Raw genomic sequence first — 16377 nt, forward strand, 5'->3', positions numbered from 1 at the left:
GCGACGGCTGGGATGGTGGGGCAGCCACTATTCTGGTGCTGTTACCACCCCACATACAGCTGCTGGTATGAGCGAGGGTGGGTGGAGACCGCCGCACCATAAAACTGGTGTTGCCATGGGCGGTCCGTCCCACCCCCACCCCCCCCCCCCCCTTGCTGCGCCATGGCTACGCCACACCACAGCTAAGTACCCAGACAACAATTGTGCTTTTTTTATTGCTGTCAAGCATTATGTTTTGACAGTGTAACACTAACCCCGACCAGATAGAAAACACTTACTCTACCCCTGTCAAAGGTTCCTGTGGAGTAGCCCAGATTCCATTTGTTCCCACTACTCTACAGTCTTTATGCTGAATCACTGGCCCATGTGCTTACAAAACATTGTATCTTGAGATCCTTGCCTCATTGTTTCTTGATAATCAGAACTGGGTATTAAATGTAAAACTAAAGTTTAAACCCCCAAAAACTTAATGTGTCCTTATTTCTCCAACCAAAGAACAGAAACTTCCAGCTGAAAAGTCAAACCAACTAAAGGCCATAGACCTTACCGCGAAGACTATCAACTTTTCGTTCTTCATCAGGAAGCATATGTTAAGCAAAGTACATTATATCCTTTGTATGTAAGGCACTGCATGGAAATGATTAACTTCATTTACATCCACTCATATGTTTGCAGCCCCTTACACGGTATGGATGTGAAGTACTTTGTTAAATATATGTTCCCTGATGAAGGGCTTGCCTGAAATATCTATGGGGCCATTACAAAATCATTGTGTGAATGAAATTAGATTACTGAAGTCTGAACATATGAAGATATGAAAAAAGATAGTTACTATGCATATCTAGCTCAGTAGAATAATTTGTTTAAAAATTACAGAATTTAGTAAGTCTTTGTTTTTGTGCCCAGTAACTGGGATCTATCAGGGTGCAGAGCATCAAGGAACATGCCCTAGAATTAGTGTGCACTTATTACGGAATAAATTACTGCTTCAAAGTTGAAAGTAGTTTTATATTTGTATGCAGTCTTATGGCGTCAGATTACTAATTTTCATTGGACTGCCATATGTGCCATGGGCCTATTCATTGTGCCATGAGCCTGGTAAATGTTTGAGGATTCTGCTCTGTATGCAGGGAGATGTTCAGTTTAGCATGACACTGCTCAGTGTTACAGAATCCAGGTCAGTATGCCAAGGATCAGAATATTTTTAGCAGAACATCATGTGGCAGAATTCTTTGAGCCCTTAGCATAATTTACAAAAATGTCATGCCACTGGTTGTTTATTTTCTGTTAATAACTTAAATAGAATAATATTTTTGTAAACAATATTTGGTTATAATACTTGCCATGGAACTGGTCAATTTCCAGGGGTCAGTTTACTGTTTCGTGAACATGTTGAATCTGACAATTGTCTGCTTGATGTTTAAGGAGCGTAAGTAATGTGCTACAGGGTTCATCAATGTGCCATCGTTATGACTAAGGCTCGTTGTTTTCTGTTGTTACTGATTTTTACAGATAAATACAGACAGCAAATATTTTTTTCTTGTTTGTATTTATTTTTAAATGTGGATAAAACAGAAATTGGGTTGTTTTTTTAGTAATTCTAACTAATGTCTGCCAGGTCAATAGCAATGTGTATTGATATGTAAGGGGATTAAAAAAGAAAGTGGTTTTAGAAAAGAGGCTTTAACATCAGTAAATATGCACAAGGTTGATAGTGAAATGTGCATATTTTCATATAAGTGCATTGATTTATCTTCTGTGGATGTTCACAACTTGATTTAGTGCATATTTATAGGTTAAATAAATGTAGAAATACACTAATTTCAGCTTAATTTTTCACACAAAAAAAGTAAATATGGATAAATACAGATAACATTAACAAAAAATAAATATGGATAAATAGACTGAAATGTAAATAAAAATCCAAATACCATAAAACCGGGAGCCTTAGTTATGATCTGCCTCCATGAAGCCGTTATCTCTTGTGTGTCTTGAGGACATAAGAGGACTAGAGAGGTAAGTGGAAGCTCATGTTTTGACTAAGAATGAGAGAGGCAGAAATGAATGAGAAAGACAGAAATCGGCATCTCTTTGGTACATTGTGCCGCCTCCTAGTGTAAGGCCTGTTTGGGAGCCATGCTCGACTTCAGTTATGTGTGGATAAGGAAGCCCTAACACCTTCTCCATCATTTTCCTTCTCCTAAGACATTGACTTCATTACTAATTTTCCCTCTGTTAGTTCCACTATCTGGCATGGTAGCAGACAACCTGCCAATGCAATCTATGTGCTGTTCAGACATTTACAGGGATGCCCAGGTGGTGGCCATGGGGTGTTGCATCGGCCAGAGCTTCTTAGGAGAATGGGAAAACTATTTCTCAAATCAAACACCTATTATTTTACAGATCCAAAACATTCTATGTGCAACCCCATACATTGACCACTGTCAGGCTTGGCGGACAGGAAAACCCAACAGGGGAAAAATCTTTTCTGTGCTTGGTGGAAATGCAGAGGGGTGCAGTGTTTGTCAAGTGTGCAACTTTGTTCTTTTTAATATGCTTAGATATGATGCTATGTAAGGGATGGTCAATAGATCAAGGTTAAATTGTAGAGCTCTGTTGATGGTGAAGCAAACGTCTACCAATGAGGACCCATTGGATGAGTACTGTACCAAGTGAGTAGAGATGAAATACAGTGATCCATCCGTTTGGGTGCATGCAGTGCAAATGTACTGCAGGTTCTAAGACAGATATATCTTGTGATACATTCTGATTATTACCTAGCTGTCTGGTAGGCTAATGCAATTGGCTGAACAGATTTTTCTCACCTGTAATTTTAAATTTTAATTCATAGGTGACAAAGGATGAAACATCTTTTCACAACATCATGTGCTGCTATAGAACACAACCGCAAGCCTGCAGTCACGTACGTCAACCTTACCATGTATTGCTACATATAAATTGTGTTGTCTACTGATCAATAGAAATGTTGAAATGCTCTCAACTTTACTTGATAAGGCAGCAGAGAAACAATGCAAACATCTAGGATATTTTGATCTTAGTAGCGCCATAAGTTTTGATCTAAAAACATTTTAAAGTTGAAGCATCCTTAAAAGCTCTGGCATCCCTTTGATAAACTGTAGGGTCATTATTGTGTCTTATAATAATCATATTATTATAAACAAGTCATTGTTCTTATAATCTGCTATACATTGGAATGTTGAGAGCTCCATTGAAGACAATGGGGTAGCTCCAATCTTATAAGGGCTGATGTAAGCCCGAAGCTCCAACATTCTAATGTTTGACTTCTTGTTTCTCCTTTTTTAATTCACAACATTCTACCCTTAGTAGGTGAAATGTTCTACTGGTCTTATAGCCCTTCTGCCTCGGGCTATACTGGTTGTTAAAGGCCCTCACCCTCATTATAGGCCCTTGCAGCTCGGGCCTATAACTCAGGTTCAAAGCCTTTAACAACCAGTATAGCCCTCGGCAGTGAGGTATAAGGCTATATTATGACACTGCAGTGTTCTGGCACGTGAGACTAAAGATGAATTTTCCTACTCACAAGTTCTGTGATGAAAGAGATCTTTTTTGGAAGACATTGTTTATATATATATATATATATATGCACTGTCCTGCATCATTCACTGAACCTGGCAACATTTAGGCCACAAGCAAAGTTGATCCAGTCATTGGTGCTGATTTAGAATAGGTTGCTAAAACCTGCATAATGGGACGATGTGTTAACAATATTATCACATTTCTTCTGTGCCACTGTCCTTGGATTTTGAATCCCAGTGATAGTAAAATACAGTAAAATATGCTGTTTAATGGGTGCTAAAACCACACTTTTTGTATTGCATATTTTACCAAATTTTTAACCCTCGGCTCCCTCAGTAGTTTGCTTACAGAACATTTTCAGGGTATTTCTGTAATGTTTGAATGAGTGGTAATCTGCTTGAGTATTAAAAATCAGCAGTAACCCCCAGTTAGCACCCGTTTTTATCATTAATGCAATGTTTGATAAATTCCAAGACATGGGAGCAAAAAAATAAAAATGTGCTATTTTTCTTTTTATGAGGACTCCATCTATCACATCATGTTTTGTATTGGTCTCATTATGGCTGCAGAATAGATCTGTGCTTTGTCTTTTGTCTATGAGCCACGTCTGGCCAACCATCATTTACAATAATAATTAGTCTGCAAAATGATGGTCACAAATGATGGTCTGGTAATTTTTTTTTTTTAATTAACCTGCCTGCTCTTCCTTGTTTTCTTAAGGTTTATAGACGGGTTCTGATTCGAGCTAGAAGAAGAAGAAATTCAGGCAGCAGTGGCAGCAGTGACAGCAGTACACAACAAAATTCCCCAACTGGTGTGAGCAGAGACACCAGTAAGTGGTTTGCTTTCTGAATGTTCTTCATCAAAGTGTATCATATTAAGAGATAAGACAAATTGCTCCTTTCACTCCTCTACAAATTGTATTTAGAATTGTGTGGCAGGGCTAATCACAGTGTATTTGATTTGATGACATTTCTGAGTTTTGGCTACTTCAACATGAGTTAAAAAAGTTAAAAAAAGAAAATCCCTTCCAAAAGAAATGCACATGCACCGCAGAAGCAAAAGGTTTGAACCTTGTAGCCTATGTAAAGATGTATATTTTAAATTAATTCTTCGCCTAAGACCATACTACTGCTATTCGACTATATTTCTGTAATGCCTCAACTGTTAGGTCTGAGCGCAATGCACCTTAACCTCTTCAGAACGGAAGATGGGACTTCCATGTCCTTTACACAATGTTTTTAGTGTGGAGAATGTAAGGGTCATATACCCACATAAGGGGTTGTGAAAATAGCTGGTGTATGCAGAGGGACTTCCCTGCTTTGTGGTTCTTCTCTGGGAGAAGCTAAAATACAGCTACTAGTGCACCAGGGATTTGTCTGCCAGATTTGGAAAATCAGTGCACCAGGTGGCACACTGATGCCAGATACCAAGAAATCTGGGTAACCGCTGTAGGACTGTAAACATACAGTTGTACAATATCCGCTTTTAAGGCATAAACCTGCCACAGAGTCCCGATTTCAAACTAGAAAGTAATTGTTGGAAAGGGCCAACTCTCTCCATCCAACCATACAGGTTCTTAATGAACACCTTCTCAGGGATCGCAGCATTGCCATGATCCGGGCGTAACTCCACCAAATAGATACTAGGGAGAAATTAAATGGGTGAAGGCATCCCCTTCCCTGGCATTAGTGTTGTTCACTCCCAAAGTCTAAACAGCCTGTCACTTATCCTAATGTACTGATAGGTAGCGCGTTCTTCCCTCTCTGGCCTCCTAGGAATGGAAAAATCACCACTAGACTGTGAAAAGTTCGGAAATGAGAGTACCACTTTACTAAGACCTTAGGGGTCTCCTGCCTCCATAATCCCTCAAGGGAATCAGTGGGGTGTTCTTCCTATTACACCCTTCTGGGAGAGTGGAAAGAACCACTGGACACAATTAAGTATAGTAATGTGGGGAGCATCCCACCTCCCTTATCGGTTCAACTGTTGCCTTCCCATAACCTAAACAGCTGTTCCCTCCCCTGTGAAGACCGCTTCTGGCATAGGCCTTACTTCATCAAGCCTTCATGGTAGTTTTTTCTTTCAGTTGGGCCACAGTTGGGTGGCGTACCTCCCACCTGTTACCCAGGAAGGAGGGGAGCAATAGAGATGTGAATGTGGGTAAAGTGTAACACCCATTATCCTCTACCCAAATGGAGCTGAACTGCAATTTTTTTTTGGTAGAGGCCAGATAATCCTTGTGCCAGAAAGCCTGCCTCCTCACTCAGTTTCATTTTTGTCACGTGACCAAAAAGGACAAAGTAGACCAAAATACTACTAATTTTGTAACATTTTGTTCCACTGTGTAATTTTGACCTTTATACTTGTTGCAAGGGGTGTGCAATCAATACCCATTCTCACATTTATACTGAATCTCTTTTGGCCTCAGTATTGGAACAACCATAAGCAGTGGAGCGCTCTTCCTTGGTTTGCATCCAATGCTCACATTTATTTCTACTTGTATAGAATTTGAACCTCCAGAAGCAATGGGGTGCTCTTTGTTGGTTTACACTCACTGATCACATTTACTTATTCTACTATAGGAAGCAAATGGAAGTAGGTGTGCGGTCTATTTAAAACTCCATTTTCAATCACTGGTCTTGTATGACCATATAGGATCCCTGTTGTCCAGTGGACAGTTGGGGCCCCCAAGGGTGGTTGTGAGCTTGTATCGCTTATCTGTTTAGGTCGTGCCTGAGCCAGCGCGCATGCGCTGCTCTGCTCTGCGAGGCTTCTAGTAAGGACTTTCAACTCTGAGCACGCGCTTGTGCGTGTGCTTTTTTTTTATTGCTCACACGCTATTGTCATTTGCGTGCGTCCTTCTAAAAAAAACAGCACGCAATTGGCTAAAGGCGGGTGCATGTCCTGCCTTCTCTCTCCCCTGGCCTAGGGAGCTCGGGAGCGAGCAGCAGCGCGGCCGGGTGCCAGCTGCATACCTTGCATGCCTTGCAGTGCGCGCACACCACACTTTCAGGCGACGCGAGGAACACAAGATTTAGAGGGCTGACTTGAAAACGTCATACATTCCTGTACAACCTGTTTTCCTGCCTGTCGGGCACTCAAGAATCAACTTGTTTTTCCTATCCCAGGAAACCTTTGACGGATCCGTTTGGAATGGAACTCAGTAACCCACTGATTCACAAATGCCTCGTTGTTTAACCACTATAGCTTGCAAAATAGACGCAGTACAACACGGTCCGGGTCATTGAAAAACCTACAAAAGCAGGATAGCCTCAGACCTGATGATCATTCAAACATCAACCTCTGAGTATGAAAGTGCGTTTTTAAGGCTCTTGGCTTTGAACGTTTTCAGTCTTTTCATTCTTTGTAATTCTAATATTGTACTCTGCTGCCCCCATGTGGAATTGAACAATTACACGATTACAGTGGGCCACGCCATTGCACCTTTGTAGCATTAAGCTGATGAATAGGTTGCCTGCTGTTGGTGTATTTAAAATGAAAGTGGACCGCACACGAGAGGCATAGTATACTTCCTGAACCTTAGTATTGAAGGCTGGAAATTGTAGGGAAGTGTAGTGAGAATCGCGCGGTTTACAGTGGACAAATGCTTAACTGAGCTTTGGGGTCTGAGAACATACTGCCGTAGGCTAGTAAGCAGTCAGCCCAGTTGCGCAGGCATCTAGCGCTGCTGAGTGTGGTAGTTCAGCAACTATCTTGCAAGTAATGTTATCTACGGGTAACATTTGTGCTGTGGACCACAGTGCCCAGCAGGTGATTCTTTAAGCGGACACACTCGTGAACCAGTTGTGCAGGTGTCTAGCGCTGCCGAGTGTGGTAGGGGGCAGATACACAGCCTCTAAATAGCCTGCTGTGCTCTTTTACTTATTTTTCATCTCCTCACAATTTAAAATGGCAGCTGGTGACTTTCTTGTTTCAAATGATACTGCCCGTTACGATCTAAATTTTACCTTTTGGTTAAAAAGTTACGGGCTCTCAAAGAAAGGTGTGCTGCTCTGAGAATCTGATGTACTTTGAATTTAAGGGTCTTTATGCGCTCACTAGCGCTTCCACCCTGAGCTTCAAGCCCCTTCTACCCTTAGCCTCACGCTAACAGCCTCTTCCCAGGCACCCAGGACATCGGACAGGCTCTACCCACAGCATTCTTGCGCCTCCATGGCAACTCCCCCAGTGACGTTGGATGAGAAGGATTCAGCCGCAGTGATTTCAGGGGCTACTTTCACAGCATGACACCGGACTCCCCGGCCACACTTCACCCGCCCACATGCTGATCTACTTCTGCATGGGCCAGCAGGCCCCACCACTTTGCCAGCCTTCGCCAGCCCAAGATCTAGGTTTTCAGGATCCGGAAACCCTCAACCGGCTCCTACCCACCGCCACCCGCCAGGGACTCCTGTGCCAGGCCTGCACCTAGGACTGCACTGCCATGGCACACTGTCCTTCTTCTCGGCAAAAGACTATAAAATGTACTAATTATATATCTAGATTTCCCTCTCTCATTTGTCTTGGGTAAGGAGATGTGTTTTAAATTGTACTTAAAAAAGTACATGCCCCATCCTATTCCCGCTCCCCATTCTTCCTTAGGATGCTCTAAGCCTAGCAACTGTTTGGTATGTTGATTTGAAGTGAATTTAGATTGTTGGTGTGAGGTATCTTGAAGAAGGCAGGCAAACATGTACTGAGCAGAGTATGGAAGCTTTGTACTTCTACAAATAAACGTACCTTTAACCTACCTGTGTCCATGCGAATTACTACAGATATTTTATAATGTTGCTTATTATCTTTGCAGCCAGCATAGATACCAGTCCAGTCATGAGATCCAGCAGTACCCTGCCCGTTCCGCAGCCCAACAGTGCACCTCCAACTCCAACCCATATTAACAGCTCCAACAATGACGTAGAAGAAGAAGAGAGGGGCGACCTTATTCAGTTTTACAACAAAATCTACACTGAAGGCATTCGTGCATTTGCATCACGATACTCCCAGACGAACACAGTAAGCTTGCAATATCTTCGTTGTTTTACATAAATTGTAGAAGCATGTAAACGGAATCTTTGGATTTGCAGTTGTCTAAAGAAGGCGAACTGGAAAATTTGCCTTTAACAAAAGGTTGTAGCCATTGATTCAACCATAATTAACCTGTTTACCTAATGCAACTGAGTTCCATCCTTTCATCCAAAACCATTCATCCCAGATTTAAAAGAAGTGCAATGTTCAATGGTTTAAATGCGTTTGAAATTAATTGAAACAAGTTAGCTGCCTATTGTGCTGCGCACTTTTTGAACCCACTTTCTGACTTCAAGAACCTTGAAAATTAATGCATGCCATTTCCTGTAACAAAGTGAACTCCTCACTAGTCTACTTTGAATGTTTGATCACCAATTTGACAAGCAGGCTGAGTTTTGATTTATTTAAGCCAATGATGTTCAGAGGTTTTTTTGAGTTTGCAAGATACCAAAGTAGTAAGTGGAGTATACCCTTGCATGTACTTGTAATGAAAACTAATTACAATTTGTCCACCAGGGTTCCATGCAAGATAGTTTATTACGCAAGGTGAACATCACCAATGATCTTTGGTGAGGCTATAATAACTTAGGCTTACGCACAGGTAAATCACTGCTAGTGCAGACCATACTTGTGCCACTAAAGAGCCCGCAATTCAGACATATAAGTTTACCTCTTTTCACTTACTTTTTTTTTCTTTTTCTACTGAGAAATTGAGGCAGTAGAATTTGTAGTCACTATTTGCCTTTGGGTACCCTTTTCCACACAACACTTTACAAATGTTGCAAGTTGACTAATTTCTGTATTTCCAAGACTCCTCACTTTTGCATTGTTGTAAAAGTTGTTTCCCCAAATTAATTTACAACATCCTCTTGGTGGTGTAATTCTTAATTCCATGCACGCCTTTTGTGTGTCATCTCCTCTTTTGCCTGTAATTCACATTTGCAGCAGTGCCTTCTGTACACGGTATTTACATATTCATCTCATTAGCAAATTTGGCTGTAATATGTGTTTGCAACTTCAGCATCTCAGGCATTTTCAGATTGTGGACATTTTGCCAACAGGGTTGCCAATATTCACTGGCATCTATGCGATGGGTTGTTTCCTCATTGAAGAAGTGCATGTGTACCTTTCATACATGCAGATCCTGAGTCACTAGGGGGACCTATGTAAAAGGAGGGGTTTGTCTTTGTTTATCATGAGACCACTGCGCTCTCATCCACGTAGCTCAGAGTGTGCATTCGCTTTGAATATCCTTAAATATTAATCCAGGTAAATGTCATCCGTTTCATTTGCTCTGCTAATTTTGGCTAGTAATATGATGTGCACCAGTGCCTGTGTGTAGGAAGCTGCCTTTTTATGTAGTGAACCAAAAATGAGGTTCGCTGTGCAGAGAATCCAGACGACCCTTATTGATTTACAGGGCTTAAATTAATAATCCCATATGCTCTCTTTTGTGGTACTGCGGGTGAGCAGTTTAGGCTTGTTAGAGGGTATTGTTAAGCATTTGTCGTACACAGAGTCAATAAGTGAGGCACACACTCAAGTGGAAACTCGAGACCAATTTAGAAAAATAACATGTATTTTTATATATTTTTAACATCTAGATATTAGTAATTGGGTAAGTACTTTTCGAGTTATCAATTTTTATAGTTAGCAAAAGTGTCACACAAATGCTTCTTTACACGATAATGCTTTCCTAGGGAGAAAGAAACTCTTATTGCATACAAGTAGTTGTAATCGATTTTCGGGAGCCCCCTTTAAGACTTAAGGTGCTGGGGAGTAAAGGTCACAAGATCCACCAGCAGTTTGGGTTTCCCTGCCCTGGAGTGTCTGGGTGCACAGGTGCTGGATGGATTGATAGCCTTGCTTGCTACAACGTTGGCAGAGGTGTGTGGGGCAGGGGGGTTGGCACCTAGAAACAGGCTGCAGACTGGGGCCTGGGGAGTGGGTGTAGGAAGCTGGCTCTGTATATACTATACCAAAGTAAGGTATAGCATGCACAGAGTCCCAGGAGTCCTCAGAGGTATAGCAGAGGCTAAATTAGACAAGTATTAACAGCTCTCTTTGTGGTTGTGTGGGTGAACAGTTAGGCTTGCCAGGAGGTTGTTTATCATTTATTGCATTCACTCAATCAAGGCTGAAGGCACACACTCAGAGACTGAATCCAGACTAATTAGGTAAGTATAAAAAAGGTATCCTTATGTTTTATTTCAAGAACCAAGCAGGTAAGTGAAATATACTTCCAAATTAAAACTTTACAAGAAAATTCTGGTGTGATTGAAATTGCAATTATTACAGGTTTGTATTTGCTTTTAAAACAATTCAAAATAAATAGATATTACTTTGGAATACGTTTAGATTACTTTTGGATTACTTCGACTACTCTGCATGATATGCCTAGATATCACACCGTGGATCCTACAATACAAAGCTAATTAGACACCTTCCGGTTTAAAGCACAGTTACTTTTGATTCATACAAAAACACAGTTCTACAACATTTTTGGAACAAAAACTTGTAACATTGGTTCCTATGGGAAAAAGAGCATCAACGGTTTACAGATCAGTAAATGACCTACAAGTATGGTTTTGAGATTTAGGACGAAGGTCCACTTAGGCACTCAAATAGCATCAATAGCGGCACGAGGGCGACTGGGTGCAAATGCCCAATATTAGTCTATGGGGCTAATGAGCACATTGGCTGAGGGCTGCTCTTGTGCAGGCCACCCGGTCTTGGGAGCCAAGCTCCTAGGGTTAAGGTCAGGGCAAAGGTTGGCACCAAGTCCACACCACCAGCGGCACAGGGGCGGTCGGATGCAGGGTACTTAGGAGGGGTTGGGAGACTAATGCAATCCTGTGGAGGTTGCCAGTTTTGAATTTTGTCTGCAGGCTTGGTCCAGGGAGTCTTCCGGAAGGGACCAACAGCTGGGCAGGCAAGTTGGAGGCCTCAGGGATGTAGGTGCACCTCAAGCAGAGGTGTCTTTTCAGGTCGGACTTCACCTTACAGGGCCACTGTTGGTTGGGGGGGGTCTCCTTGCGGAGGCTGCAGGTGATGTCGGGGAGTCCTGAAGGGGTCAACCCACAGTGGACTATGACTCTGGAGTGCTGGGGGACCTCGCTGAGACCAGTGGGCCACTTGGACTCAGGCCGTAGTCGACGGGTGGCGTGGTGGTTCCAGGCGTCGTGTTTCTTTTTTCCTCAGCAGGCTCAGTTTGTCTTTGAGTTTCTTTTGGACAGAGCTGCTGTTCACAGGAGATCCGGTCTTTGTTGAAGGCAGTCAGTCCTCCCAGGGGTTCTGGAGGTCGCTGGCTGCAGGACAAATCGGCTTTTGGCGCAGGTTCTCTAGAAACTGCAGACGGGCCGGTAGGGCTGGGGCCAAGTCAGTTCTTCTCTACAGTCTCCTATGCTCTGCGACTTCTTTTTTCCTTCTTCGTAGGTTACAGGAATCTCGGGATGCAAGGTGCAGGATCCCCCCCAAATACTAACTTTAGGGGCGTTGCAGGGGTGTGCAGGTCAGGACCAATAAGTTCCTTCCTTGGGGTGAGTACACCCCCTATCATGCCAACCTTCAGTGGGAGAGGGGCATGAGTCTCTCTCTAATTGGCTGGGTCCCCTCATCTTCAAGATGGAGGGGACAGAAATGTTTGCGACACCTCGCTTCCCTCACCTGAGGTGTGGGGTTGGCACACTTCTGCTCCTGACTTAGTTTTCCAGACGATTCTCCCACCCAAAGTGGGGGTCGGAACAGTTGGAGCCAGTTGCTGGGGGCAGCAAAAGGGAGGGGCAGGCCTTTGAAGCTTTCCCTTTGTGGACCCAGACCATTCTGGGGAAAGAGGCATGACACCTCTGCCCAGAATGCTCTTTGTTTCTGGAGAGTGGAGACCAGGGGTCCAGAAACCTGTCCAGTGGTGGTAAATGGCAGGCAGGCAGCCATTCGGGAACCACACTAGGGCTGGTCGTTTTTCAGGGGACATCTCTAAGATGCCCTCTGAGTGCTTTTTACATTAAATCCCACACTGACTTTAGTGTGGGTTTATTATGCTGACAAGTTTCATACCAAGCTTCCCATAATTCAGTAAATCCATTATGGTGCTGTGGAGTTCCTAATGACCAACTACCAGACCATATACTCTTTATGGCTTTACTTCACTTACAATGTCTAAGAATGGACCTAGACAGTGTAGGGGTACATGCATCAAAATACAGAAGGAGTGTAATGATATTTAAAATAACTTATTATTACTACAATCTCAGATTACAATGTATACATTCAGTCCCAAAGAAAATCTTCCAGTCAATATCAGCCAGCTTCCCAAAAGATTTTTTAACACAATTAACAGCCGACGCGTTTCGTCCCCATCCGGGACATCATCAGGGCTGTAGAGCAGAAAAGAACATACAATCACAATTCAGTTGTCCACTATTGTACATTATTATCTATTGAAATAGAATGATGGTACGTTGAGACAAACTCTTAATGACACTATTTGACCAAACTTAGAACAGTTGTTCCTCTGCCTATTTAACAATCTAAAAGCATATTCTTACAAAAACCTACATAATTCGGCACATTTTATTCTCATATTTTTACATCCCAACCTGGAGAAACTGAACATACTCCAATACATGTAATCACAGCCGAGTAATAAGTCCTGAACAATGCTCTTAATTTTTCAATTACTCTTTAGACAAGACGATGAAGGGTCTTGTAGTGTGGTTTATGTGCCTCTTTTTGCATGCATGTTAAGTTAGGATGGATTATTAGAAGTTTAAACGGCATTTTCCTTTTTGCTGCTTTTTGCGCACGATACTGCTTAGCTGTTTTTGCTGAGTTAGCTTTCACTGAGGTCCATACATGAGAAAAGGGTTGTTTTTCGACATCTCTAGACATACATCGTGTCCCCATTCTGCACAGTGAGTGCTGAGCCGCCAAGGTTATCATAACGTGCGAGCCTGTTTATCGGCGTAACACATTCTAGACACAACAATTTGGCAGCTGCAAGCCGAGTAGGATTCTGGCGCCTTTATTATAGCACACTTCCCAAAATTGAACACACTTGGAAGATTCCAGGCATGCAGAGAGACTAACCGATCCTGATGTACTTTACACTTACTGAGCGGACAGGTAAATGGGGTGCCCCTAAGAAAATTCCAGAGACCTTCTATAGTTTTATAATACATAGTTCCTAGATAGGGCGGGTGCTTTAAATAGGCGCTTTTATCACCTGTTTGCACTATCATTGTAATATTATTCCTCCTTTTGTTTTTTATGGAATTGTAACCATGCTGTCCGTATTATTATTATCTATCTGTATGCTGATGTTGATAAAAAAAAAACTGCACTTGAGATCACATCGTTAAAATAAACATTTTAACCTTACTGTGTCTCTATTTTACTCCTGTTGTGAACTGGTATGAACGTATAACCAAAGAGTGTTCTAACTTCCCACCATTCCTGAGATGGTTCTAAGTCCCATGTTCTAGGTTGTCTAATCATTGGTTTCTTTGCTATAGGACGAAGAGCTAATGTGACACTGATTGCTAGTCTGGTAGGGAATTTTGGGTACTAAGGTGAGTTTTGGTACACCCTAATTCACTGAGGTCCTAGGTCTCTGTGCACAGTTCTGTGTTTGCGCAGAATCTCTGTTACAGTCTACTACTGAGCGCACCGGAGAGCTATCTAGTCAGAGTTTGTAACTGATTACTGTTGCTGAAGGTCACAGATAGCTCCCTAGAGGTTCATCGTCACTAAATCCTAAACACGCATCAAAATACAGAAGGAGCGTGATGATATTTAAAGTAACTTATTATTACTACAATCTCAAATTACAATGTATACATTCAGTTTCAAAGAAAATCTTCTACTCGAATGGTGTGTGATTCGTTTTCTTTATTCAGACTCTTTTATCAATATCAGCCAGCTTCCCAAAAGATTTTTTAACACAATTAACAGCCGACGCGTTTCGTCCCCATCCGGGACATCATCAGGGCTGTAGAGCAGAAAAGAAAAGAACATACAATCACAATTCAGTTGTCCACTACTGTACATTATTATCTATTGAAATAGAATGATGGTACGTTGAGACAAACTCTTAATGACACTATTTGACCAAACTTAGAACAGTTGTTCCTCTGCCTATTTAACAATCTAAAAGCATATTCTTACAAAAACCTACATAATTCTGCACATTTTATTGGCATATTTTTACATCCCAACCTGGAGAAACTGAACATACTCCAGTAGGGGTACAGTACTCATGCAACTGTATCCTCACCTGGAGGCCAGTGCACCCTACTAGATGAGTGACGTACCAAGCCCCCAGGAAGTGGGTTGCAGGCATGGCACACAGGGATGGGTGCCATATTGATTGTGTGAGTGTGAAGATGCAGGGCCTCTATGGGTGGCACAGTAGGTGCTGCAGCCCTTAGAGGGCTCCCTTGGTCACAGTGCACTTGGTACCCATAGTTCCTTTTACAAGGAGCTTACCTGTGGCCAGAGATGTGCCAGTTGTGGGTACAAAGGTACAGGTTTGGGAAAGAGCACAGGCCCTGGGAACCTGATGGGCAGGGACCAAGGGCACGTCAAGTCAAATTGCATCAAGTGTGGGGCAAAAAGTTTGTGTGTGGGGTAACTGCAACATAAACTCACTTTCCAACACTGGGGGCAAGTCTGGGAGCTCCCAACGGGCTTACAAAAACCTACATAATTCTGCACATTTTATTGGCATATTTTTACATCCCAACCTGGAGAAACTGAACATACTCCAGTAGGAGTACAGTACTCATGCAACTGTATCCTCACCTGGAGGCCAGTACACCCTACTAGATGAGTGACGTACCAAGTCCCCAGGAAGTGGGTTGCAGGCATGGCACACAAGGATGGGTGCCATATTGATTTTTCACTTTTCTTGGCATCAAAACATGCAGCCTGCAATTGCATTGTGTGGGTGTGAAGATGCAGGGCATCTATGGGTGGCACAGTAGGTGCTGCAGCCCTTAGAGGGCTCCCTTGGTCACAGTGCACTTGGTACCCATAGTTCCTTTTACAAGGAGCTTACCTGTGGCCAGAGATGTGCCAGTTGTGGGTACAAAGGTACAGGTTTGGGAAAGAGCACAGGCCCTGGGAACCTGATGGGCAGGGACCAAGGGCACGTCAAGTCAAATTGCATCAAGTGTGGGACAAAAAGTGTGTGTGGGGGGTAACTGCAACATAAACTCACTTTCCAACACTGGGGGCAAGTCTGGGAGCTCCCAACGGGGTTTCAGTTCATGACTGTCCTGGGAGCAAGGGGGCACAGTCATTGTTCGTGGACCCGAGCCGTGGAGTTTAAGTCAGGATGGTTTTGGTCGGCTGTACCTCTGCATCAGAGGTGCTCATGGTTCTCGGTTAGACCTGCAGAGGGGGGCAAAACAGGACAGGTGGGCCACTCTTGGTGATACTGACGTCCCTCGTCAGCTGGGCAGTGTTGTACTCCGGATTGGACTACAAACAAGCCTGGTTGTTGCAAGGGGCCTGGTGCCCTGAGTATTGGTGCGGGGCAGCTCCTGGGGCTCCTAGCGTCTCAAAACATAGGGGGGAGGTGGCTCTGACCTTCTGAAGCACAGTGACCTCCTCCTGGGTGGCTATTGCGTCAGTGGACCCTGTGTTCAGCAGAACGGGACGTTGCAGTCGGTGCCTGCAGGTTCCAGGGAAGTGGCTTCTCCAATTCAAGGGAGATGCTTGCTGGCTGGCCTTGGAGGATGCACAGCAGCAGGATGAGTCGGGTTGTTGCGTTTGTCAGGAGAGGAGCAG

At 43.1% G+C, this 16377-nt stretch overlaps 1 protein-coding gene across 1 annotated transcript in view; it reads left to right on the forward strand.

Annotated features, from left to right (window-relative positions):
• RBL2 (RB transcriptional corepressor like 2) overlaps nucleotides 1–16377 on the forward strand; it is an 817437-nt gene that overhangs the window by 728295 nt on the left and 72765 nt on the right. The window contains exons 18-20 of the mRNA XM_078670248.1: nucleotides 2852–2923; nucleotides 4279–4390; nucleotides 8369–8574. Coding sequence (XP_078526374.1) covers nucleotides 2852–2923; nucleotides 4279–4390; nucleotides 8369–8574 — 390 coding nt within the window. The remainder of the gene's footprint in view (nucleotides 1–2851; nucleotides 2924–4278; nucleotides 4391–8368; nucleotides 8575–16377) is intronic.

Source organism: Lissotriton helveticus, chromosome 12 (genome assembly GCF_964261635.1).
Source record: "Lissotriton helveticus chromosome 12, aLisHel1.1, whole genome shotgun sequence".
NCBI classification, from domain to species: Eukaryota; Metazoa; Chordata; class Amphibia; order Caudata; family Salamandridae; genus Lissotriton; species Lissotriton helveticus.